Genomic DNA, 25,649 nt, shown 5'->3' on the forward strand with positions numbered 1-25,649 from the left:
GTGGTCCCAGAGTCTGAAGCAGGGGGATCACTAGTTCAAAGGCAGCTTCAGCAACTTAGCAAGGCCCTAAGCAACTCAGTGAGACCTTGTCTTTAAACAAAACATTAAAAAGGGCTGGGGATGTGGCTCAGGGGTTAAGCACCCCTGGATTCAATCTCTTATGCCAAAAAAAAAAAAAAAAGGTAACAGCCTAGATATCAAACTCAAGGGGATTGGCTAAATAAATTCTGGAACACGAAGCCATACTCAAGCAACTATGTGACCATTAAAAACTGTTGCTTAAAATATTTTATGTCATGTGGAAATGCTTATGATAGTAAGTGGTGAGTGGAAAAATAGGAAAATTCAGACCAGGTACCGATTACCCAATTTCACTTTTAAGCATTTGTATTCCAAAAGAGAGTGAAAGTGGATTGACTGGAAGGGTCACCCCCCAAGGCCAGTTCTCTGGGTGGTAGAGTACTCTTCTTTTTTTTTTTTTTTTTTCCTTTTACCTGCCTACCTGCCCTGCTCCACACACATCAGAAGTCCCACCAAGATGTCTTTTTTAAGATTGGAAAATAACATTATTCGAGACTTGGAGAGAACCTGGAGCAGGAAGCACAGGACACCTTCCAAATTAAAGGCTGTGTTGCTGTGTTTTAGACTAGCATCTCCTTGCCCTACCACTTGTACTAAGCCCCTCCAGCTCTGAAGTTTTGTGCCAAGAATTGGCCTTGAATGCTCCCTAGAGTCGGGGTGGGTAGTTTCCAGACTCAACACTCAGGTTCCAGTGTGGGGGAGGGGAGCAGAGGGTGCCAGCCTCTGACTCACATAGTAGTCTCAGAGGGAGGGCAGGGGCTTGGAGAGGGGTTGTTGTTTGGTTTTGGTACTGGGGCTTTAACCCAGGGCCTCTCACATTCTAGACAAGTGCTGTACCACAGAGCTAAGTTCCTGCCCCAAGAGGAGTTGAGATTGTTTTGGAACTCAGTGCCATGTGCTGAGTAGAAAGACTGCTAGCATGATCAGCCACATAGTGCTGGAGAGTTTTCCAGTTCTGGTTTTAGGACCCACTTTAGAGCTATAGTCCCCTTACTCTACATGGAGGGGATCAACCCAGAGCCTTGCACAATGCTAGGCAGGGCTCTACCACTAAGCTATGTTCCCAGCCCCATGTGGACAATCTAACCCGTGGGTCCTGCCTTGCTTTTTTGTAGTGCTGATCCAAGGACTGGGGTGAATTAAAAAATATATATATTTTTAGTTGTAGTTGGACACAAAACCTTTATTTTATTTTTATGTGGTGCTGAGGATCGAACCCAGGGCCTTGCACATGCTAGACAAGCGCTGAGCCACAACTCCAGCCCCTGGGGTGAATTTTTAAACCCCAGCCCACTCAGAGTTGTGTTGCAACAGGAATTTTGGGCCCCATAACTAAGTAACTACCCTTGTCTGATTGTCTTCTTCATGCAGTGTGTCTTACCTGATACCACAGCATTCCTGGAGGGAAGTTTTTTTGGTATTAGTCCCATATTACAGATAAAAAAACAAAACAGACTGGTGACTTCATTGCTTAATGTCACTAAGGTAACCAGAGGTCAGAGTTAGCAGGCAGGATGGCAAATGAGTTGGCTGTGTGTGAGGCCAAGGCCCACAGTGGCTGCTACAGGACAGCCCTCCTCCCACCTGGCCACCTGAAGCCAGTGGGAGGTCAGAGCTGCATGGGGGAGGGCTTCCCTGGGCCTTCCTATTGAGAGGCATCCTTCAGTTACTTGTAGGGCCAGTACTTCTGGCTCTGAAAAGCCCTGTGCTTTATGTTCCCTGACATAAGGAAGATCTGATAGTATAGTTAAAAAAAAAAAAAAAAAAAAGGCTAGAAAAGAAAGGAAAAATAAGGTGTCCCTCAAGATCTTTCTATGAGGTACCCACATGTCTGTCTTTATATATCATCTACAAATTTCAAAGACTTTTAGTCATTTCAAAGACTATTAATTCTGGAAAAGTCTGAAACTGGTGATTTTTTTTTTTTTTTTTTTAAATAAAGGCCTTTGCGCTAGGCAGGGTTGGTGGCACACACCTATAATCACAGCAATTTTGGAGGCTGAGGCAGGAGGACCACATGTGCAAGACCAGCCTCAGCAATTTAGGGAGATCCTTTCTCAAAGATTAAAAAATAAAAAGGGATGGAGATGTTACACAGTAGTAAAACACCTCTGAGTTCAATCCCCTGCAATAAAACAAAGCTAAAAAAACCTGTATGTGCTGTTTCCCCTTCGTCCAGTGTACTCGGTGCCTGGCCAATGCCTACTTATTCTTCCTATCTAATCGTAAATGCTATTTCCTCAAAAGAGAAGGCCCTTTCCTTCCCTGCACTCATACTGGACAGAATTTATTTTATTCAAGCTTAGTTAATTTTTGTATCCTTATGTATTGTTTGCCTCCCATTATGGGAACATAAGCTTGACAAGATCAGGGCCAGTGTCCTGTTCTGCTCCTGGAGAACACTGTGTGTGTTTAAATACTTGCTGAACCAATGAATGAATAAAGGGTCATTGCTAGGGGAGTACACTCCCAACCAACCACTGAGGGAGAGACTCCTAGTGGCTAAACTTTAAAAAAGATTTACCTGGGAAAAGGCAAGGGGTGGGTCCCCCATTATTACCTTCTACTCTTACTGATTCTTTTACACATGGCTCTTAAAGCATCTAGGACACTCCTGCAGTTGCTTATTCAGTGGGGACCACGCTTGAGTTTCCTGAAGGTAGATCTCTGGTGCTTAGCTTAATCTGGCCTTAAATACACATGAATGAATGGCCTTGGGAGATCCATCCCTAATTTTGGTGATCAGGAACATCATAACTAGAGCCAGGGTTCATCAGTGGAGACCTGCTGCCTCAGACAGCAGCCCTAAGCATCCTCTGGGGACTTTTTAGAAATACAAATTCTCAGCCCCACTCCAGGCCTATTGAATTAGAAATTCTGCATTAGTGAGCAAGGTGGGGGGGAGCAGCTCTCCAAGGTGATTCTGTGACTACAATTTGGGATCCATTATTCTCCCCTCCTTTTACTCTGTTATATCTTAAGTTTATCTGCCTTTTATTTATTGCAATATGCTTCTTCCTAGTACCTGGAATTATAAATTATAAACAGCCATCTCTAGCCAGGCACGGTGGCAATGGTGCACTCCGGTAGTCCTAGTGGCTCGGGAGGTTAAGGCAGGAGGATCACGAGTTCAAAGCCAGCCTCAGCAAAAGTGAGGTGCTGAGCAATTCAGTGAGACCCAATCCCTAAATAAAATACAAATTAGGGCTGGGGATGTAGCTCAGTGGTTGAGTGCCCCTGGGTTCAATCCATAGTACTAAATAAATAAATAAATAAATAGCTATCTCTAGTCTAGTTATTCCCATTATACAGAGGAAAGTGGAGAATTAACTTACCCAAGTCACTCAGGAAGTTGATGATAAGGCTAGGGCTAGATGCTGGTTTCCCTACTTCTAGTGTCAGGCTACCAGCGGAGGACAAATTCTGCTCTCTCCTGGGCTAGATTATAGGTTTCCATAAGGCTGGAAACTGGCTTCTTATTCCAACTCCAGCTACCACCTTGCCTCTGTGTACAGGTGAGCTGTCGTCACACCCCCAACGGTGTGCTTCCTTAAGAGCTGGGATGCGTTCCTTCTCCAGCTGCTCGCGTGCACGTCTGTGCCCAGTGGACGAGCGCCCCGGGAGCGCGCTGGGGGCTGCCCCGCCACTCCCTCCCTCTCGGGTAAACCCCGGGCATCCATCACTCTGTTAATTGCGCTAATTAGAGATCGCGGAGGTGTTAATTGGAAAACCCTGGTATTGTGCCTGTTTGGGGAAGAAAACGTCAATAAAAATTAATTGATGAGTTGGCGGCGCGGGTTCGCGGCGAGGCGCAGGGTGTCGTGGCAAATGTTACGGCTCAGATTAAATGATTGTTAATTAAAAAGCTACGGTAATTAATATTCCCTATGCCATATGGACCCGCGAAAAGGCACAAAAGGTTTCTCCACGTGTGGGGCTCCCCAGTCTTTCTTCTCTCCCCCTCCAAGCACCCCAGGCCTTGGGTGCCCGCTTTGGGCTCAGGTAGGTGGAACTCGTCACTTCCGGCCAGGGAGGGGACGGGGTGGACCTGGAGAGTTCCGAGGCCCCCCTTGGTCCTTAGAAGAGCCCGAGCATCAGGGGAAGTGGGACCCCCGACAGCCACAGCGTCCCCCCAGAGCGGAAGAGGCGACTGCGGCTTTGACCCAGCTTCCTTCCTTCCCACAGCGTCTGCTGACGCCCGGGACCCATATAATCTCAAGCATGCCCCGGCTCCCCCAAAGAGAACCCTGAGAGAGGAGAGACTAGGACCTGCCCATGTGTCTATCAGAATCCTAGATGGAAGTCCTAGACCACCCCCCAAACTACTTGGCCTCCATTGCCCCCATCATATGGTGGGAGAGGGGTCTGGGAAGTGTCGGGTGAGGATGAGAGCCCCAGTTTTAGTCAACCCTAAAAAAAGTCTCTGATCCCCCTTCTTGTACGGAGGGAGAAAGCAGCCCAGTGACTGGGCAAGAGGCCGCGACTCGAATAAGGTCCCACATTTGGGCCTTGAAAACAGGTGGTCCAATTCTCAGAGCTTCTGCCCTTTCCTGCAGGTGTTCAGCTGCTCCTGGCTGGGAAAGGGGTGATGAGGAGGAGTGTTGTGGGAGGGTAAGGGTGTATGGAGGCTGGAGGTGGGAGTGTAGGGAGGAGGTGCATCTCCAGTCCCAGAGCTGGAAGCTCAGGTCTACAGTGGGTGGGGTCCTTTGGCAAAGGGATTCCAGCAGTGAGTCCTCAGTGGCTCCCAGCAGCCACTGAAATACTGTGGCTTCATGTCCACATGCTGGACCAGGAGGTTTTGCTACTGGAGTTTCCAAGTCAGAAGAAAACTTCTCTACATGGAGGTGTGTATTGAAGGTGAGACCCCGAGAAAAGGCAAAAGACAGCTGACTGTGGCTGAGCCAGGTTCTTAACACAAGGCCCCTGCTAGAGTCCAGGCTCTCATGGGCACTGTCTTACCCACTCCCTTGTAGTTACAGGGCATTGATACCAAGGGCTGCCCCCAGCACCCTACCTCATCCCATCCCTAACTGCCTGGGCCCCAGGCACCCAGAATCTGCTCACCCACAGTGCAGGAAACACCCTGGTCCTATTGCAACACCCTGTGGAGAGGCAGAGGGATGAAGGAAGCTGCTGGTGTGCTCAGCTTTGGAGGGCAAGTGTCCCAGGGAACAGGTGAGGATTCGCAGGCTGCCTGGGAATGCCTGCCACGCAGGTTTGGGGGGCGGGTGTTAGTGGGTGGGTGGGAGCATGGAAGGAGGTATAGGGCTGTGTGTCAGCAGGGCGAAGGCCCCTGGAGGGGGCAGAGCTTGCCACATGGGAATTAATGCCATTCATACACCCTGCGGAAATGACTTTTCAAATGCATATAATCTCAAGCATGCAAATGAGAGGCTTGCTTCACCCTGTTTAATATGAATGATCAGCCCTTGAATAGCTATTATTACACGCCACATTGCAGCAATTATGTTGTTCAGTGGGTGTCGCTCTATCCCCCCCCCTCCATGAAAAGACAGGAAAGAAAGGGATACTTCTTTTTTTTCTTCCTTTTTTCTAAACTTGCTGTCTGATCTACAACTTTATGGTGCTCTTAAATGTTGGAAGGGGACACTCTCCCTTACCCCGGGGAAGTAACTGCCAGATTCTCTTTGCTTTATCCTGTGTGCACACACATCCCTGAGGCTCTGGTCTTTGTCCCCTGGGGCCCAGGAGTTCTCAGATCTCAGAGCAGCCAGACTTGGATTCAGGGCAGGCAGCTGCTCTCCACCCCCAGCAGGGCCAGGGCTGGGGGAGTGGGAGATGGAGAGCAGAGTAGGCCCCTGCTGTCTTCCCTTCCCCCTCTTTGAGCTGAGGCCTGGCTTGAGTGTGGGGGAAGTTGCTTCTGTAGGCTACTAGGGTGGGTGGTTTCAGGGGAGGGGACTGGCGCCCTGTGCTGTGGTGGGTGGAGGATGGCGTCCACCCCATCCATCATTTGGCAGCCACTAGCCCTCAGGCTGACACGGCCATTAAGGCTTGAGACCTAGTGCTTAATCTCTTCCAAACCATCACCCCCATCCTTGCCTTCACCCCTGGCCCAGACCCTCTCAGAACCCAGGGCTGGGAGTGGAAGCTAGGGGTTGGGAAGTAAGTCCTTGGGAACATACAGAAAAATTCAAACATGGGCACTCCAGTAGCATGGGGGTGGACAAGAGAGGCCACACAGACCATTGGGAAAGGGACACAGGGAACAGTGGTATGCCTCCCCATGGACCCTCGATCCGCTTTCTGTTCTCTTGTCCTCTCCCACCCCACACTCCTCCCCTCTCTGCTCCTAGCAGGGATAAAAAGAGCAAGTGGTCCATTGGAGTGAGAGAAGGTTCTTCCCTGGAAAAAAAAAGCAAGAATTTGGGGGTAAGAAGGGAAGCTCTTGAAATCAGCCACCTTGACGGAGGAACTAGGAAAGTATTCTCTCCTCTTCCTACAGTTTCTTACCAGTTACCTGCAAGACCCTCACCCTCCCCTCCCGTTGGGCCCAGGAGACCATGTGGTTATGGGCATTGGCCTGGGCCAACAGGGGTCAAGAGAAGGAAGAACACTGGCTGGCTTCCATGGACTATGCTGGATGCTCATGTGGCTTTTACCCCTTAACTCTCTGTGATTTGGGCCAAGTCATTGACCTCTCTGAACCTGGGTCTTCGCTTTTTACAGTTAGGGTAGGTGGAGAAGGGGTTGGTCCATAAAGGATGCTTCCTCTACCAGGTGCATTGGTAGAGGAAGTAAATAAAATACTGGTTTATTTACTCCCCAGAGAACTGTAAGAGGCCGGGATTAAATACTTTGACAGACAAGGAAACTGAGATTTAGGGAGTTTGAGATGCATTAATAATCTGTGGTGGATGCCATCCATGTTCTGTTTGACTGAAATCCATGTTCCTCTCAAGGTGCTATGGCTTTAGGGGGAGTATTGGGAATTAGAGGACAGTTTTGCACACTAATGTTCCCCATCTTCATTGCAGTCTGTGTAGGAGCCCATGGGACGTTGGAACCTCCATGACTCCTGGAAGGGAGCTCAGGCCTCTTCCTTCTCACTACCTTTGATTATCCCAGTCCTATCTTCTTTTTCTGGGGTAGGAGGAGTTTCAGCTACTTCTTAAAAGCCTTGTCTGATCAGGAAATCAGACTCTTTGTTTTGTGTGAGGCACTTAACTCTCTGAACCCTCAGTTTCTTATTTATTTATTTGGGACAAGGGATCAAACTCATGGCCTCATGCACTTTAAACACGTAATCTACCACAGAGCTACCCCCCCCCCCCGCCACCCCATTTCTGTGGGGTGTTGATTGTGGAACCCAGAGCCTCAATCATGCTAAGTGTTCTATCCCTGAGCTACAGACCTAGCATCATATTTTCCATCTGTAAATTAGTGTGATAATAACTATCTCCTGCAGTTTTCTGTTTGTTTGTTTTGGAGGTGCTGGGGATCTAATATAGAGCCTCCTGCGTGCTAGGCAAGTGCTCTACCGCTGAACTGCCCCCCCCCCCCCAGCCCTCTCCTGCAGTTCTCTCAAGGAGGAATCTGTAGTTAGTTTTGAGTGTCTACTTGGGGCCCTGTGCTGGGCTGAGGGACTTAGAATAGGAGATGGAATGTGAACCCAGGGCTTCTTTCCCTGCAGACTCCTGCATCTGTTGAATGCCTGCCTCCTTGTAGGGGCTGGGTGGATGGAAGCCATCTTTACTGTAAAACAAAAAATACTGGTTAGGACCTCCATTGTGCTGGGGAGGCAGGCCCTGCCCTGAGGGAACTTCCTCTCTAGAGGGGAACTAACACCAAGTCCTTTACAGGTGTGGGGGAGGGGATACCTATGGGGTCGCCCCTAATGAATAGCTTGCCTGCCTTTTGTTGTGGAAACACCCTTTCCAGCTAGACCCCCAACTCTTGCCCCACCCTTTCCTGACCTGAAGGGAGAGGCCAGAGCTGGTTTAAGGCCCCCGAGGGGCGTGGCAAGGCGTTGTCTCCCCTCCCCTCCCTGCAGGAGGTGCCCAGGAAGTGTGGGAATGTGAGGAAGGGGAGCAAATGGAGGCCTCAGCTTGTCTGGATCTGTCCCTTACCTAGGCCTAAGGGAGGGATAGCACCAGAAGGGCCACACCTGCAGGAGAGGGTTCCAGGGGTGACCTTTGGGGAAGTTGAGGATGGAAGTTCAGAGCCTGAGGGCACCAAAGCCCAGGGTGAGGGGAAATGGGGGGTTCTGTGAGGGGTGATTGTATTTGGGGGCATTTTGGTGGCCGCCCTGGGTAGGACCCGCCCTGCCCGTCTAGCCTGGAGCCTCAGCCCCTCCCCCGTGTCTCTCCTCCTTCAGGTCCCGCTAGAGCGACATGATGGTGGAATCCGCCTCAGAGACAATCAGGTCGGCTCCGTCCGGTCAGAACGGCGTGGGCAGCCTCTCTGGGCAGGCCGATGGCGGCGGGGCCGGGGCCGCAGGCACCGCTGCAGGCGGAGCGGGTAGGGACGCCGCAGCCGGTGCTGACAGCAATGGCGAGATGAGCCCTGCGGAGCTTCTGCACTTCCAGCAGCAACAGGTAGGAGCCCGCGCCCCTCCCACTCTCTCCCACTCCCTGAGGGCCACTGGGCTGCTGCGCCCACCAGTCAACCTTATTTTAACATTCTTGAGAGGGTACGCCTCCAGGGACTCCTGCGCCTCTCCTTCTGGTGGCCACTGTAAGCCTTGGGGAGCCAGCCATCCCCAGGGAAAGAGAGAAGTGGTATTGGAGCCTGAGTCTAAAGAGCTTGGAACAGTCCCAGGAATGACATAAGGACAGACAGACGCTGGGCAGTAGGCTTTGGAGTCTGTTTTGAGTGGGTGGTTGCCTCACTCTCTGCTTGCGCCTGCGCATTCCTGGCAAACTGGCTAAATTAGCAGGGTTGTGTGTGTATGGGGGGGGGGGGTGCTGTGCACACAGGGGTATCTTCACTTTATTTGTATTATAAAACATTCCCCGCCTCCAAGTCTGCCTGGATCTCTGATCCAAGATGTGAAGAGATTAAACTTTGAGGCACCAGGGGCCAAAGCCACCAAGAAGAGGCCAAGAGAGGGAGGCAAAGGCAAAGCCCTATTTTTAGGGCTCAGACTGGCAACCCTCTGTGTGCCCCTTTCCTCTTCTGTGACTATTTTCCTACCTTTAAGTGCAGGGTTCAGGAGTTCAAGGCTAGCCTGCCTGAGGATCAAGAGGCACTAGGGTGGGGAACCTGGTTGGGTGATGACAGAGCAGGGCCCCCCAGGTCTCAGCCCCACCTGGAGTCAAAAAGGAAAAATCATGCTTGACAAGTTCAGGAGAACCGGCCCAGCCAGCCCTGGCCTTGGGATTCTCTTCCTATTTGACTGTGCTCCTCAAATCACTGCTGGTGGCACTGGCCCTTGGGGGCTCTTCTGGGAACATGGAAAATCAGGGTCTTTGGGTGCCTGTCCCTGCCCAACATCCCAGCTCTGCCTCTGCTGCGTACCTGCTGTGCCTTCACAACCGGCTCCAGGGCTCTCCCTGTCTCCTCTAAATAACCTCCTAAGGAGCCCTTTCCCACCATACTTTTCAGAGCCAGAGGTTAGACTAGAAGCATCACCAACCCAGGCCCCACAACTGCTCTAAGCTGGTCAGTAAGTTCTAAAGCAGGAATGGAAAAAGCCTGGGTTAGGTGCCAGCCCACTCCTTACCAAAGGTACCACAAATCATGGGCCTCCCTGAGCCCTGGCCTATTGGGCATCCAGTGTGCTGGTTTAGGATCAGATGCTATTGGGGTGTGAAACCTCTCTCACACTACTCATGGATGTGAACAAATCGAGGACTTTAAAAAATGACGTCCTCTTGCCAACAGAGACTGGAGTGGGAAGGGCCTTTTGTCCCTGGGGAGATGGTCCTTGGGTGTTTGCCGGCGTCTCCCAAGCCTCCCTATGCAGGTTCTCTGGGGAAGAGACCCTCAGGGACACAGTGCCTTCTGCTGGGTACAGAAAGTCAAAGGGAAAAACCAGACCCTTTATCAAAATAATAACAAAACACACCCCACCAGAAGTCCTCGAGGCCACCCATTTTGTATGACTAGCCCTTCCCCTCCTGCACCTCCATTCGAACAAAGCTATAAAAAAGTCGGGGGAGATAACAAAACTTTCTTTAAAAAAAAAATTACTTGGAATGAAGCATGAGCCCAGGTCTCTCAACTGGAGAGATGTTTGGGGTGGGGAGAGGCGGGACCATCTGTACTGATCAGGTTTCTGGGTTCTGCATTGCCATGTTTTACCATCTATATTCCACATTCCAGTTATTCCTGTTTGTTTTGGGGAATATCCCAAAGTCCTGGAAAATCCTATATCGGTTTCACAAATAAACTCGGGTGGGGATTTGGAGGCAGGAGGAGGACTGTTTTATCCATTTGGGCTCGCTATGGGCGGAGTGCCCAGGGCCAAGGAAAATATTTGAGACTTAAAAAAGGTTTTGTTGGCTCCAAACTCTACAAAGAACCCTGCAAAATTAAAATTACAAGATTTTCAATTAAAAATGAAATAGTCTGTGGGCCATTCTTCCACCCCCCCACACCACAGATGAATGCTACTTTGGGGGGAGCTTCAAGGGTCACCCCTTCCTGGTGCCCCAGTAACACCGATTTGTGGAGCTAAAGATGGCCCCTGGGTTCCTCCTCCCTCTTGGAGGCCAACTGTCGTGCACACTGTGTCATTAAATCCTACTTCAGATGAGGCAGCCAGAGGTAGACACTGACTTGTCCAGGTGACAAAGGCAGCAGCTACACCTCTGTATCCCAGGCCTGTGCAGGAGGTGGAGAGAGGAGGTTCTGGGGCTAAACAGATGTGTGTTGGTGAGGAAGGTAAGAGGGTGTCATTTCTGACATAAATGTTCCCAGCCGGACACCCTAAATGGCTATTCTGGTATCCACAGGAACTCCAGAGGCAGAGTGTTGAGAGAGAGGGTCGGAGGATCACGTGCTGGCCCTGTCCTCCTTTTTGTGCCCCTCTTGGGTCTCCAAGGCCCTCTCCCTTTGTCTGTGTGTTGTTCCCTGTCCCTCTGCTCTGGGTAAACACACCAGAAATGCAATCCTGGAAATGCAATCCTGGCCTTTGGGAGTAATGAGTTCTCTCTCTCTCTCTCTCTCTCTCACACACACACACACACACACACACACACACACACAGAGTCAGAAGTCAGGCTGGTGACAAGACTTTAGGCTGAAACAAACAGCACTAAAGAGGGCAGCCACGTCACTTCAGAACAAGAGCAGGCGCTTGGTTTCCATGCAACCAGCAGGCTGGGAGCTTATTTAAACAGAGGCTGGGGGGTGACCCAGCACGCCTGCCAGGCCAGGTCTGGCTACACAGAGGGTCCCTGGCCAGCTGCCCCATTTCACCATTCCCGGCCCCCTTATTGGTGAGTGACAGAGCCAAACCAGCTTCACTCTATCCCGGGGGCTTTCACCAAGTGTGTAGACTCAATCCTGCATGGACCTACTACCCCGAGAAGGTGGTGCTGGGGGACTGCAGGCCTTGGAGCTGGCAGTCATTCAGCAAGCAGCGCCTTGAAGAGTTGCTGATCCCCAGCTGCTACTGCAGAGTACCCTAGACTAGAGGGACATAAGGGATACATAAGCCCCCTCTTTCATCAAGGCAAATACCTCTTATCCTGTTGCCCCCTCTTCTGCATCTGTACCCCATATGATAGATATTTTTTCTTTAAAAGTTGCTCTTATGATTTATATTCATCTGATATCACCTATATGAAAATGTTCCCGTGTGTGGGGGCCAGCCCAGGAACCCCACAGATGCCCTTTGGGTCTCTGATGGGGGACAGTGAGAGCTGGAAGAGGTGTGCACCAGATTTTGGGAAGGAGAGGACCTGGGGAGGTCTTGGAGACTGGTCAGGGCACATTGGCCCAGGAGGGCTGGACTTGGGGCCGGGACGGGCTGAGCCGGCAGGCCTGGTGGGGCTGGCAGAGCTGCTGGCGGCTGGCTGAAAGGCTGCCTGGGCCTCCAGAGCGCATTCCCATTGTCCATGGGTTGCGGGGGTGACAGGTCAGGGAGGGTCACGGGAGGGTTGCCTAGCGTCTGGGAACTCCCACTGCAGTTGCCGTGGCAACTGGGCCAAATCCCACCCTGTTCACATCCTGTGAGGAAATTCAAAAGGGTTGGGGGGCTCTACACATTAATGGGCTTTTAACTCACCCCCCCTCTAAAGAAATGGGGGGGGCGAGGAGTAGGGGGAGGGGAGAAGAAGAATGGAAGAGACTTTCCTCCTCCATCTGGTCTCCTCTGCTCAAGCTACTTTAGGGGGATCCGATGGGAAGGGAGGTTCCAGAGGGAAGTCAGCCCCTCCCCACAATGCATGTGCTGTCAACAGTTGTCTGTAGTCTGTCTGGTCCGGCATTGGGACTTTCAAGACACCCAGCCTCATGCTTCAGATTCTGCCTTTGGCTCTGCACCTTCTGGCTTCTTGTCCTTCTGCAGACAGAGCCCCTTGATGTGCTGGGTTATGGAGGGAGGGTTGGGGCTGAGCTCCTCAGAGGAGGTACTTAGAGACTTGGCGCCTGTTCACATTCATGCTGGCTGCTGGGAAGTGCACAGAAACCTCACCTGGAAGCCTTGTGAGCAGGGCAGGTGAGAGGTGTGGGGACTGAGGGAGGGTGTGTCAGAGATGCTGCTTGTACTCTTCCTGGACTACTCTACCAAAGGCCACTCTAACGTTTGCCCCAGGAGGGCATTGTGTACCACACGTGCAGAGGAAAGAGCCCTGGTCTAGGAGAGGGGTCTCCCAGCTGGAGAGCCTCCTACCTCCCTCCTCCTTGAGTTGCTGAGGCCTCTGCCTGCCTCTCTCTCCTTCCCCCTCCCTACTTCACCTCCCCAATGGAGGGTGGAACCCAGGGAGCTTTACCACTGAGCTGCTTCCCTGCCCCCCTAGTTTGCAGTGTTGGGGATTGAACCCAGGGCCTTGCACATGCTAAGCAAGAGCTCTACCTTTGAGCCCCATCCCTTTCTATTTTTTTATTGAGACAGCGTTTCACTAAGTTACCAAGGCTAGCCTGAACTTGTGATCCTCCTGCCTCAGCCTCCCAAGTAGCTGGGATTACAGACATGTGCCACCGTGCCCAGCTCCTCACCCCATTTTGTTGCAGAATTCTTGTTCCTCCTGATAAGAATTTGGGGGATGAAGAAGAATGTGGGGAAGGTGAGTGAATGTTTCTGCTGAGGGTGTAGGGTTTATGAGGATTGAAGTGGGGAGGGCTGTACCCAAGGCCACCCCATCAGGTCAGGATTCAGCCTGGAGCCCTTAGTAGGTGAGCTGGGTTTTCTCCTGGAGGAGGAGTACATGCTTTTACTCTAATGCCACCTTAGAGTCCCCTGCAGCGTCTAGGGTGCTCACTTAGCAGGCCTTGGCACAGACCTGCTTCTGCTTCAGAGGTGTCCACAGATAGGCCAAGCTGTGTATCTGGAGACATCTCCAAGCGTCTCCAAGGAGGAGGAAAGCCCCTGCCCGCCACTACCCCTCAACCACCGCCTCAGCTTTGTGACTTCATTCCTTGCCAGTGAGCATAGTCCCTAGCCCCTGGCCCTGCCTCTCAGCACCTGGTGAAACTGGCTTCTGCTGGTTGAGGTTGGGCAAGGTAGACATTGTCACTTGAAGTTGCTGAGGCCAGTCGCCACCATCCCCAGCCCTCTAGCATTTAGGAGCGGTAGCTCTAGAAATGGGGAGGATAGAGGAGCCCTGCAAAGGATGGCGGTCCTTCTCTGGACTGCGTCTCATTTGCTAACTCTCATCTTTCTGAGGCCAGAGGGCCAGTTCCTTGTGGAGAGAGGCGCCTTCCTAACAGATGCGGGGCTGGGTCCTGAAGCCAGCAGTGGGGACCCTGCATGTATGTGTCTCCCACCCACGTGGGCCTGTCTGTGTCTGTGCCGTGCTGGTTTTCATTTTAATGGTTCTAATTTGAGAATGTGCGGATGTCATTTTTACGAGGTTGGTGTAAAAAAAATTTACAGCCTTTTCCAAAAAGCTTTTTTTTTTTTTTTTCTCTCCAAGGGAAAAAAGTGTAGAATCACTTCGGGGGTTTTGTGATCTCTTCTCCCCAACCTTCCTTGCCCCCCCTCTTCTCTGTGTAATTTCATTTTTATGTTTCTGTGCTGGAGGACAAAGCTTGGCTGGTCAAGAACTTGTGTCTCCCCTGGTCAGTTCCCTCAGTGTTTGTGGCTACTGACCTCTAACCCCTTCTCCCTATACCCCTTTCATCCACCTTCTGATCCCTGGGGAGTTGCATGTTGAAGGATGGGTGCTCATTTCAAATCAGGCAGTGCTTATTAGGTACCTGCTGTTTACTCAAGTGGGCTAGGTATCTGTCCTCCAAGATTATATCGCTTTCTGCTCAAAATCCTCCACTGATTTTTTTCTCCTCAAGTGTAGAAGGAAATTAAAAAAACATATCTATCATTGTCCCTGTGGAACCTGGCCTTGCGCACTTCTGGGGCTTCGCCTCAGGCTGCTCTGCTCAGCCACACTGGCCTTTTTAGTTCATAATGCACCAAGTTTTTCCTACCTTGGGGCCTCGTACTGTCTGAATTCCACCTTGAATCCTCTCCCCTGGACAGCTGCCTCCTGCTGCTGCCAAGGGTCTCCTCAGAGACCTCCCTGGCCACTCACCTGAGGTAGCCCACCGTCGCCCTCCCGTGAGGCCAACGTCGGCACGTGGTTTGTTCTTGTCTCTGTCGAGTGTCCACATCAGTGCCTTAGGAGATAAGCCCCTCAGTGCGGCACTCAGAGGCCTCCGGGATGCCATGACTACTTAATTATTGGTCTATGGGTGGTGAATCATCCTGGGGTAGAGGCCATGGCTTTCCTGGGAATGCTCTTCAGGTTTGAGATAGGATGAGGGAGCCAGAAATGCTTCTAGTCCCTGCTTCTCCTAAATTCAGCTTACCCCAGAGAAAATTACATTATCACAATAATTTGGATATAGCTGAATCCCAATTTTGCCAAAATGTACTAGAGACACAGCTTTTGGTTTTTAGTTTGGCCGCCTCTCACCACAATCCACATTAATCCCCCGGTTAGCAGGGCGTTATTTCCATCCTGCTGGCCAGCTCCTGGCTCTTGTTCCTGTGCAGAGCCTCCTCTGTTGTCTATTCAGGTTCTGCTTTTGCAACTGTGTCCCTCTGGGCACGTCACTGTCTCTCCCTGGATCTTCATAGTCTCATTTATAAAGTGAACTAGATCAGTATAAATATAAGTGTGTGTGTGTGTGTGTGTGTGTGTGTGTGTGTGACATTTCTATTTTTTGACACACTAAATTGATATTATGACCCACCATGGGGTCATGACCAGTAATTTGAAGGACACCTGCTTGGATGCCCTCTGTACCTGCAGCTCACTGGGGCCACATCTGTGACAGCCCTTTGTAGCTCGTCTCCCCAGTCAACACATTCCCATTCTCCCAGGCACACAGAGAATAAGGCGGGGGACCCCAGGGGGGACCTGGCACCCTCCAGACTGGTGAAAGGACTGGTAACAGCCCTGCACCCAACTTCTTTGGGGACAAGGAGCCTTCCTCCCACCTCCCAACCCAGATCCTCAGCTATAGGGGAGGTGGTCTCCTCCTGGAGGTGAGAGACCCCACTGCCCCTGGTTACCCTCCCAGCTACAGCTCAGCTCCCACCACTCCAGCACCCTGTCCGGGTTCCATCTATCACAAGCCATTTGTTCCTCATTGTGGAGATCCTGCTAATGACTTGGGAATGGGAATGGGGGAGGAGAGTGTGGCTTCATTAAGGAGACAGTTCTTACGCTGTGGGGGCTGCCGGAAGAGGATTTGGTGAGAAGGCCTTCTGGGTGGTACTGGGCAAGTGACCAGGAGCTGCCTGGTAAAATAAAAATTAGTAACAATAGTTAATTCACCCAGGACCCACTGGGTGCCCCGTGCTGTGCTAAGCCTTCCGTGTGCACTGTCCCGTGTATGCCTCACAGCAACTCTGAAGTCAGTGTGGCACTGACCCCGTTTCACAGGAGGAGAAACTGAGCTTCACAGAACTAATGTGACTCAGCCAAGGTCGCTCTGTACGGTGGAGCCGGGACCAGGGTCCGGGCACTGCATGGATGGAGTGGCTTCCCCTTGAGGAAAACGGACCCTGAGCTCCCAGACCACAGAGCTAGGAATTTGATTTTCAGTCCAAGGCGTGAAAGGAAGAAGATGAAGTTTAAGGGGCCAAACGGCTTCTAGTTTTCCACTCTGCCCTCAGCCTCCCTCCCTCTTTCCCTCTCTTCAGGTGTGCCCCATGGCCTACCCCAGTGTGGGCTTCTGCATGCCTTTCCCACCAGGACTGTGTTCGGGCGCCTCTAGTTCCCAGGAGAGGGACACTGAGCCCACCTTGCACCTGGGGATTCCTTCCTTGGTCCCCTCCCAGAGCTTCCCCTCCCCTCCACACCAGAGAGCTCGACAGTGCACAAGACTGGGGGAGAGCAGATGCCAAGACCTCCCTGGACTCTGTGGGGTCACAGAGGCCCCTCGGTGGGAGTGATATGGTGGCCTGGGCAGTCAGAAGTATATGGATTCTTACAACTTCTACTCTAGGGACCCAGGGCCTCCGTTTTCTTGTCTATAAAATGGAAACAGTGACACCAGCTCTGCCTGATTCAGTGCTGTGAGACTTCTGTTAAATGCTAGAAGTACTTTGAAAACTGCAAGGTACTGCGCTGCTGTTAGCTCCCGAACTTGGGCTCAGCCTGTGCTTACCTCTTGTGTTCAGCCTGGACTAAAGTGAGTATTGCTGATAGGCATTGCTTGTATGCCCTGGGCTGGAGCTGGGGGCTCACAGCTACATTTGAAAACATCCACGATTTTAAGGAGGCTCCAGTCTGGTTGGCACATCAAAGAAGGTGGGGTTGGATGAGTTGGGGTCAGGGCCTGCTGTTTCTATCTCTGGGAGGTAGGCAGTCCAATGATTTTACCAGGCCTCAGTGTCAGCAGGGAGTGTAGACATGGCCCTGGTGCACTCCTGTGGTGGATGTGACTCAGATGGGGCTTCAGAAAGTCTCAGGCCTACATCATCCCCAGGGTGACCACTCTTGGGCATCTTACGCCAGAGGGACCCCAGTTTCCCAAGCACACCCTTGGCTGGGGAGCTGGATGTCCGGATGGTGAGGCCTGTGGAAGTAGAACATGGAACAGCACTTACAGGGCACTGAGCAATGGGGGAGGGGCCATCCGAGGAGGGATGCTTAGGTCCCAAGCCTGGGATCATCCCAACACTCCCACCACATGGCACATGCAGCATGGTCTTCAGATGGTACCAGATCCCACCTAGTACCACCCCGTCATGGCTGGGCTGTAGGCAAATTTATATTATATTAAATGACCTCTCACAGTGTACCACGGGCTCCCTGTTTCCTCCAGGCCCAGGTCTGTACTGGTGGGTGACTGAACTCTAATGAAGAATGAATGAATGAAGTGCTTGGATGAGGTCAGAGCCCAGACCTGGGGCCCTGGTCTTCTCCAGTCTCCTGCTGCTACCAGCACTGCTCAGCTGCTCTGCCTGCCTGGGGATTGTCCCAACACCCACTCTTCCCCCCATTGCTCACCTCTGTGGGATGTAGCCTTGTAATGGGAACGCCTCCTTGTCTACTTGGTGAGCTGGCACTTCCATTGGCCTTGCCTCCTCTGGTAGGTCTCCCCAGCAGAGGAGGCCCTTCCCTGGGCCTGGTGTGGAACTCGGCACCCCTCAGGCTGCCCACCTTACTGGTCTGCAGAGACCTCATCACAGCACTGGAGGACTTGGGGACCAACTGCGTACCTTGTTTCTGTGTGTCTCCCATCTGACCTGGCCCCTGGGTACTTCATAAGTGAGATGTGAATGAAGGAGGGCGGAATGGGAGAAGGAACAGACAGCCATGGGCCTGGCCTAGGTGCTTACCTGGCTCTTTTCATTGGGCCCAGGGGAGAGCAAGGTGGGAGGGGGTGGAACCTGTCGCAGGGAGGCCTGTCACAGGGAGGGAGGCCTCACAGGAATGAGATTTCAAGGCCCTATCATTTTTTTCTTGTAAATCTTGTAATTTCATGCTCCAGGGGGTCAGTGAGGAGTGAATGCAACTCTCCTGACCCACTCCCCTGCCCCAGGAAACCGAGTGGGGCTCTCCCCCACAATGTCCCCTATAAACCCTTCCCTACTGTCCCCCCACCCTCACACAGGGATCTGGGGTGCTTCATCTTCCAGCCCTGACCAGTGCCCCCTTTGGATCAACTGGGCTGGCAGGTTCCCCTCCCACTGCCTTGCCCTCTGGCCTCTGACCCCTATGCCCCCTCCATGCTAACTCCACCTTTAGATGACAAAGGACATTTGTCATGAGACCTGGAGGAAGTCAGTAAAAGCCAGGGGCTCTTTCCTGATGACCACCTGGCCACCTCCTTGCCTCTCTGCACCCCACCAGGCGCCTACTTCCGGCGGGCTCCAAGAGCCTTTAGACCTGTCAGATTTCTGCTTTTCTGAAGTGAACCTTGAGGAGAAGCAGCCTCTTTGTGGAAGCCCAGGAGTTTCTCTGGGTGTGGGGTCTCAGGAGGGGCCAGGGGGCAGCCCAGGGTCTGGAGACTGCTGAGGAACACATATGTTCCCATGTAGATGCGAGGGTGCATTGAGGGACCATCCTCAGGCAAACTCAACCAGAGCCCCTTGGAGGCGGGCTGTGGATGTGGGGAGGGAAGGGCCAAGATGGGTGTGTTTGCTGCTGGGCACACAGCTGGGTTGGTGGGGTGTGAGGGTGGACCACACTGGAAAGGCTTTGCTGTGAAGGCGACTTGGCGGGGGGTGGGTGTCAGTGAATGGCAGTGCATGTGAGGGGAAGCACTTGTGTGGACACAGATGTGAGAGTGAGCCGCGGGCAGGCGGGCAGGCATGGTTCCTTTAAGTGTGTGGCGCCAGGCTGTGCTGGGGAAGGCAGGTAGAGTGCAGCTAAGAGCAGCCAGGAGGGAAGGCTGGACACCTCCCGAATGCCAACAAGGTGCCAGGCGCTGCTCCCTTAATCCCCCTAGTCGTTCAGAGGTAGCTAGTGTCCCAGTTTTGCAGATAAGGAGATGGAAGTGCAGAGAGACAAAATGACCTGCCCAAGGTCACAGCTGGTAAGTGGTACCGTCGGGATTCCAGCCCAGGTCTGCCTCATGCCAAAGCCTGCGGGCCTCAGGGGCCTGGACACTGCGCTGGCTCCTGAGCAGGTCTTCGAGGAACCTGGAGGCAGACAGGCCTTATACTCCTGGAGGGTGATAAGGACAAGCCCCCACACCCCCCCAGATGGAGGTGTGGAGGGCGTGGCTGACCTCACGGAGAATTTCCTGGGCCTCCTAACCCTCGCTCTCCTGCTAGACTCCTCACTGCTCGGCTCTCAGGTCCCTGACTCCCTGATGTCATTCTAACCTGCTGTAGCTGCTTCTCCCACAAACTCCATACACTTTCCACTCTGAGGACCCTCTGGCCCCTGCACCATGGCCCTCAAGCCCAGACCACTCGTGCATCTCTGCTGATCATTCAGATGTAGCCTTCAAGACTCCATCTCATTCTCCCAGTGCAAGGCTTTGTACCCACTCTCCCTGGATTCAGCAAGCCACACAGTGCCCAGACCCTGTGCCCTTGACCCCTAGGCTCTGTCTTCATCCCCTCACCTATGTGTTCCCACTCCATAGTGACTGCTGCCTTAGTACCCAAACTGATCCCTCCCCCTAATATGTCAGATGGCCTTGGAACCAGGCTCCTGGGTTCACTCCTGTTTCTGATACCTCCAAGCTATGGTCTTGGTCATGTTACTTAACCTCCCAGAGACTCAGTTTCCTCATCTGCAAAATGGGCCTGACAATCCCCACTTCACAGCCTTATGAAGGAAGATTCAGATCCTGCCTATAATGTATTTGACACATGGCAGATGCCACTCAACCAAAAGTGCCTGTTGTTAATGCCCTGAACTCACCCCCTGCACTTTTCCCTGGAGTCCTTTTTGACCACTGACCCTTCCATTTGCTGTCCCCATTGAGTCCTAACAGAATCTCACTGGTCCCAGGTCCCGTTTTTCTAATGCTATGATTCCTATAATGACTGTCCTCAACCCAAGTCTAGAAGTTGATGGGGCCCCCCGACCTCCCACCCTGGGCCTTCTGCCTTCCCTCGCGCTCCTTCCCTTACTGCCCTGAACTCTCCCTGCGCCGACCCGCCCGCCTGCCCTGCTGTTGCTGGAGTGTGCAGCTGACTCAGCCCTGTCTTGCAGGCTCTTCAGGTGGCCCGGCAGTTCCTGCTGCAGCAGGCCTCTGGCCTGAGCTCCCCTGGGAACAATGACAGCAAACAGTCTGCCTCTGCTGTGCAGGTGAGGGGGGCACCAGCTGGCGCAGGGCTGGGGTGGGGGTGGGGCCAGGCTGAGGGTGGTCCTGGCACTGAGGGAGGTCAAGGACCCCATGGAGAACTGCTCTTGCCAGTCCCCAGTGCCAAAAAAATGGGCAACTTTCCAGAAGGAAATAGAGTCACCACAGGGGTGGAGCCAAGACACTTCCACTTTGTCCCCAGTGCCACCTGATCACCCAGGCCTTGCTTTGTCTCTTTCCCTGGGCGCCTGCGCCTGTCTGCCGTCCTCTCTGCCTCCGTACCTCTCTGGCTGGGTTCCCCTTCCCTGCTTCTTCCCCTCGGGGTCTCTCGGTCCTCAGGTTTCTCTGTCCCTGTGGGTCACTCTGTCCTCCCTCTCTGTCCCACATGTGGGTCTGGCTGCCTCCTGCGTCTCCCTTGCAGGGTCAGTGGGTCTCCCCTCCTCTCCTTTCCCCCTCATCTCTCACCCATGGACTCTCCACAGGTCTCCCCATGTTTCCTGTCTCTTGACGTCTCTGTCTCTTTTGTTTTCCTTTGCACAATCTGCCCTTTTTTCCCCTCTCCCTCCCCCCTAGCTTGCCGGCCCATCTGGCTGGCTGGCTGGCTGGGGGAGGGGGGATCTGGGGGCCGGGGAGCCAGGCCTTCTGTTTACTTTTTGTGTCACAAAGAACTTCGGAGACTCGTCTGAGTCCTGGATGGGTCACCACTCGGGCAGCACTCCCTCCCCTCCCCCAGCAGCTGGGGCTGGGGACTGGGGAGAGGATTAAGCTGGGTTTTGAAAGGAAGTTTATCTAAGGGAGGAAGGGTGAGCGTGATGCCCAGCCAAGCCAAGCGGATCTGGAGCCGCATGCTCTGGAGTCGGGGTGGGGGAGTTAGAGGGGTGGGGCGTGATGCTCTGTGAGGTACCCAGTACTGGCCTTGGTCCTGGGGGAGATTCCAGTGCTCCAGCAAAGTATCTGGGTTTATACAAAACAGTATGATTAGGAACTGCTTTGGAGAAGCTCAAAGTGCTGGACAGCTGAGCAGCTAAAGCAGTCCGCAGCCTCTTTGAATAATCTGGAACCTTGGAGACAGCCCTCACTGAAGAGGGGTTGGGCAAGTGGGGGTGAGGACAGAGTCTGGAAGAGCAGCAAAGGGGAAGAAACTTCTCGTATGGAGAAGGTCCTCACACCCAGGGGGTGTCAGGACTGGGGGACCCCCCGTCTATACTTCCTGCGTCGGCAGTGATCTTCAGGCTGCTCTTCTGAATCCTCCCCACCCTTAGGACCTCCTTCCTCCAGCAGGGAGAGGTGGGCTGTGGAGCAGGAGTGTTTCCCAAGCCAGCAAGGGGCCTGCAGACCTAAAGCAAGAGGGAATGGGCTTGGTGGTGAAGGGACTGGAGTCAGACATCAGGAAGAGCTTCCCAGCTGGGTGTTGGGGTAGGAGATCTGAAATAACTGAGAGGGAGGAAGGCTATGGAATATTCCTCAGGAGACTCTTCCCCCTGCAAAGTGAGAGCAGCCTGGAGTTTTTGGGCTCAGACAGACATAAATGGTCCTTTTCTGGGACTGTTTCTCTTGCCTCCTTACCTCCTATTAATCGATTCATTCCTTGATTCAACAGCTACTCAGTACTCCCAAACAACTCTCATTTATAGAGTACTTTACATGAGGAAGATAACCAAGCAATTGACAAGTATTGTGTCATTTTTTTTCTCACATCTTATGGGACAGGTGATGTTATTAGGACCACCTTGCTGATGAGGAAGCCGAGGCCCATAAACACTAAGTAACTTGGGCAAAATCACACCATTAAGAATGGGCAGAGGGGCTGGGGATGTGGCTCAAGCGGTAGCGCGCTCGCCTGGCATGCATGCGGCCTGGGTTCGATCCTCAGCACCACATACCAACAAACATGTTGTGTCCGCCGAGAACTAAAAAATAAATATTAAAAAAATTCTCTCTCTCTCTCTCTCTCTCTCTCTCTCTCTCTCTCTCTCTCTCTCTCCCTCTCCCTCTCCCCCCCTTTCACTCTCTCTTTAAAAAAAAAAAAAAAGAATGGGCAGAGGGGCTGGGGTTGTGGCTTAGAGATAGAGTGCTTGCCTAGCATGCATGAGTCACTGGGTTCGATCCTCAGCACCATGTAAAAATAAAATAAAGATATTGTGTCCATCCATAACTAAAAAATAAAAGTATTAAAAAAAAAAAAAGGATTGGGCAGAGCCTGGACTTGAGCTCAGAAAACTCACCCCGGGACTCATCCTTTCAATCCTCACACTGTGATGCCGCCTCATGCTTAGCGTAAGTCCAGAAGCCGGGGCCAGTGGTTTTCTAGGACCCAGGGAGGTGGCTGTCCTTGGCACTGTGTTTCCCCTTGAGCGCCTTCTGCTGAGCGCTCTCTCTAACTCTGGGTGCCTTCCTTGCCTCCCTCCCCACCCTGAGTTCACAGTCTCCAAGGAGGTGGAGTCTCTGTCCCCCAGTAGGGTCCAGGGATTAGAAGTGGCTTTTCTGTGAGCTGCAGGCTGGTGGGGAGAGGGTGGAGTGAGGCTATGCTCCTCCTGTGAGCGGAAAAGTCCATGTTGAAGATTTGACACTTGAGTGAAGTGGGTCATGAGGGAGGTTGATGGTGGCCCCTTTCCCAGGCTCCTCAGGCTGCTATTCTGCCCCCCCCCAGCGGGTTGCCTGCCCACACCCCTCCCAGCCAGGTTCACCACTTACGCCTAGAGCCAAGTGCAGAGGAGCCACCACATTAGGGCTCCGCTGCAGCCTAGGGAAGATGCCTGGGGTGGCCAGGCAAGGATCCCAGGCAGGGAGATGTGGACCACAGAGCAGTGCAGGAGCTGGGAGGCCGGGGTGGGGATGGCTGTGGCCAGGACCAGGTCCTTGGCTTTGTCTGCTCCCCGTCTGGCATTTCTGGAGGTTCTTCTGGTTTGGTTTTTGTTTTCTTTTTGGTACCAGGGATTGAACCCAGGGGCACTTGACCACTGAGCTACATCCCCTGCCCTTTTAATTTTCTATTTTGAGACCGGGTCTTGGTAAGTTGGTAAGGCTGGCCTCAAACTTGGCATCCTTCTGTCTCAGCCTCCTGACTAACTGGGCTTACAAGCGTGTGCGTGGAAGTTCTCTTAATATCCCATGACTATCCTGTGCTGCTCCTGCACAGAATAAGGCTAAGGGCTGGTTATTTGGAAGGGAGCTAACCCACACCGTGCCCCAACCTGCCCTCTGCATTGCTCCTCACTCACCTAGGGTCCCACACTGAAGATGTAGAATTTGGATCTTTCACTCTAGCACCAAATTGCAGCCACCCCAACTGTCAGCCCCCAGAGAAGCTTCCTCTGTCAGGCACTGTCCCTGATCCTTCTGGTCAGGTGATCTTTATCCTGTATTCATGGGCTGGGGCTCGAGGGGTGCTGGGGGGTGGGGCTGGATCAGCTGCCAGTATCAGGCCGCTCCCCCTGCCAGGGCTTCAGTGAGCATTTAGCTGCCCTGGCCACTCTCCAGACGAGGACTTGCAGGCCATGCTGAACAAATGCCTATCCTGACCCAACCCAGCCTAGGAGGCCCGTGGGGATGCCAGGGGAGCTCCAGCTCGAATCTCAGAATCCCAAGGGGCAGGTGGGAGGTAGATGGGTTCTGCCACTCCACTGACACTTCTTGGATCCACTGGGCCACCTGGGACGAGTACACACAAGCCAGCCCATCCAGCTCTGCAGAGCGGCCCATGGCCTGTGCAGGCAGCCGCTCAGCCAATTGGCAGGAATGGCAGGGGCCAGGGAGGCCTTCCAGGGCATCTCTCCCATTCTCCCGCCTCCAAGTAGGAAAGCCCCAGGGAAAAAGGTCACATCCTTTCCTGCGTGCTACTGTCAGTGACTCACAGTCCTGGTACCCGGAAAGATCCTGTGGGTGTGTCTGGCCTCAGTCTCTCTTGCTGTGGAACATGTCCGTCTCCTCTAGCTTGCTTCTTTACGTGATGAGCTGTGGTCTTCCATGACCCTTCCAATGCAGTGCCCTTCACTCCCCGCTTCTCTATCCCTTCGGGAGCAGGACAGGTTGCTCTGCCTCTCTAGGCCAAGGACGATGGTGCCCTTCTCACAGGGCTGCTGTGGAGAGTCATGGAGATGAGACATGAAGAGTTTAGCCAAGTGCCTGGCACCTGCTCAGTCACCAGTGTCCTCTTGTGCAGCTGTGGGGCTGGGAGGGCAGGTACTCTAAATCCCAGTAAGCAAATAGGGAAACTGAGGCTGGGTGACTTCAAAGAACAGGAAACAGCAGGGACAAGAGCCTAGATAACTGGACTCCAATATTCAGGGCTGGGAGCTCACCACTACATAATGCCTCTCTTTGCTGGATGTCCCTGTGGGAAGAGGAAAGAAGGACAGCCCGTGATACCTACTCGGCATCGGACACTGCCAGCCTGGGCTTTGGCATCCTTCTGTCTCAGCCCAGTCTTTGATAGCAAAACCCAAGTTCTCTGAGCAGCCACCCACAGACGCAGCATCTGGTTCTGTAAGGGGGACCCCAACCCTAGGTCCCCTTGTGTGTGGGTCATGACACCCCAGCACCCTGGCTTTCCATCGAGTTCTTCTGGAATGCAGCTACAAAAAGGGCAGCTCACCTTTGGGATCTCAGCCATAGTGACCCTTTCTGCCCAGGAGGGTCCAGGCCTGCTCTGGAAAACTGGAATCCACACAGACGTGGACTAGAATTCCTACCCTGCCACTTAAGGCCACCAGACCTCTCTGATCTCCTTGAAGGTAGAAGTGGGGTTTAAAAACAAACCAAAAAAGCTCACATGGGCTCATGTGCATATGCCTGCTGCCTTAGTGGCCCCTGGGGGCCACACACACATGGTACATCCACGTCTAAAAACAAGGTCAGGTTGTTACCTGTCCCAGGGGCTTTGGACAGGGGTGGACTGCGGTACAGGAGTGACGCCCAGGTAAGGGCCAAGCCACTAGTTATGGGGTACATAAGAGTTGGGGGCAGTGGCACCTCCCTGCTTGCCCCTGAGCCTGGGGATTCCTTGATCCATGGCTTAAGGGGTGGCTGGGTGCTGAGTTGTGGCCCTGTCGGGGATTGGGAAGGGAAGCAGCTCCTCCTTCCCCACCCCACAGGTGGGGCTGAGGCTGAGGAGGGGTGTCCCCTGGGGAACTCACCTGTCCCGCTCAGAACAAGTCCTTGCATGCTACTCCTCCCTGACTGGGCTGGCCCACACCTCTCCCTCCAGCCCCAGGCCTTCAGAGGGG

General features: G+C 53.1%; 1 protein-coding gene across 7 annotated transcripts in view; it reads left to right on the plus strand.

The window, feature by feature from the left end:
* FOXP4 (forkhead box P4) overlaps positions 1-25,649 on the plus strand; it is a 51,321-nt gene that overhangs the window by 11,231 nt on the left and 14,441 nt on the right. For 5 of the 7 annotated variants that reach the window (XM_081295810.1, XM_081295813.1, XM_081295809.1 and 2 more), the window contains exons 2-3: positions 8,417-8,636; positions 20,334-20,429. In XM_081295810.1, the coding sequence (XP_081151936.1) occupies positions 8,433-8,636; positions 20,334-20,429 (300 nt within the window). In that variant the 5' untranslated portion in view covers positions 8,417-8,432. The remainder of the gene's footprint in view (positions 1-8,416; positions 8,637-20,333; positions 20,430-25,649) is intronic. The other 2 variants (XM_081295814.1, XM_081295815.1) reach the window with 1 other exon arrangement.

The sequence above is a fragment of the Spermophilus citellus genome, assembly GCF_964194105.1.
Source record: "Spermophilus citellus genome assembly, chromosome: 5".
Taxonomy (NCBI): domain Eukaryota; kingdom Metazoa; phylum Chordata; class Mammalia; order Rodentia; family Sciuridae; genus Spermophilus; species Spermophilus citellus.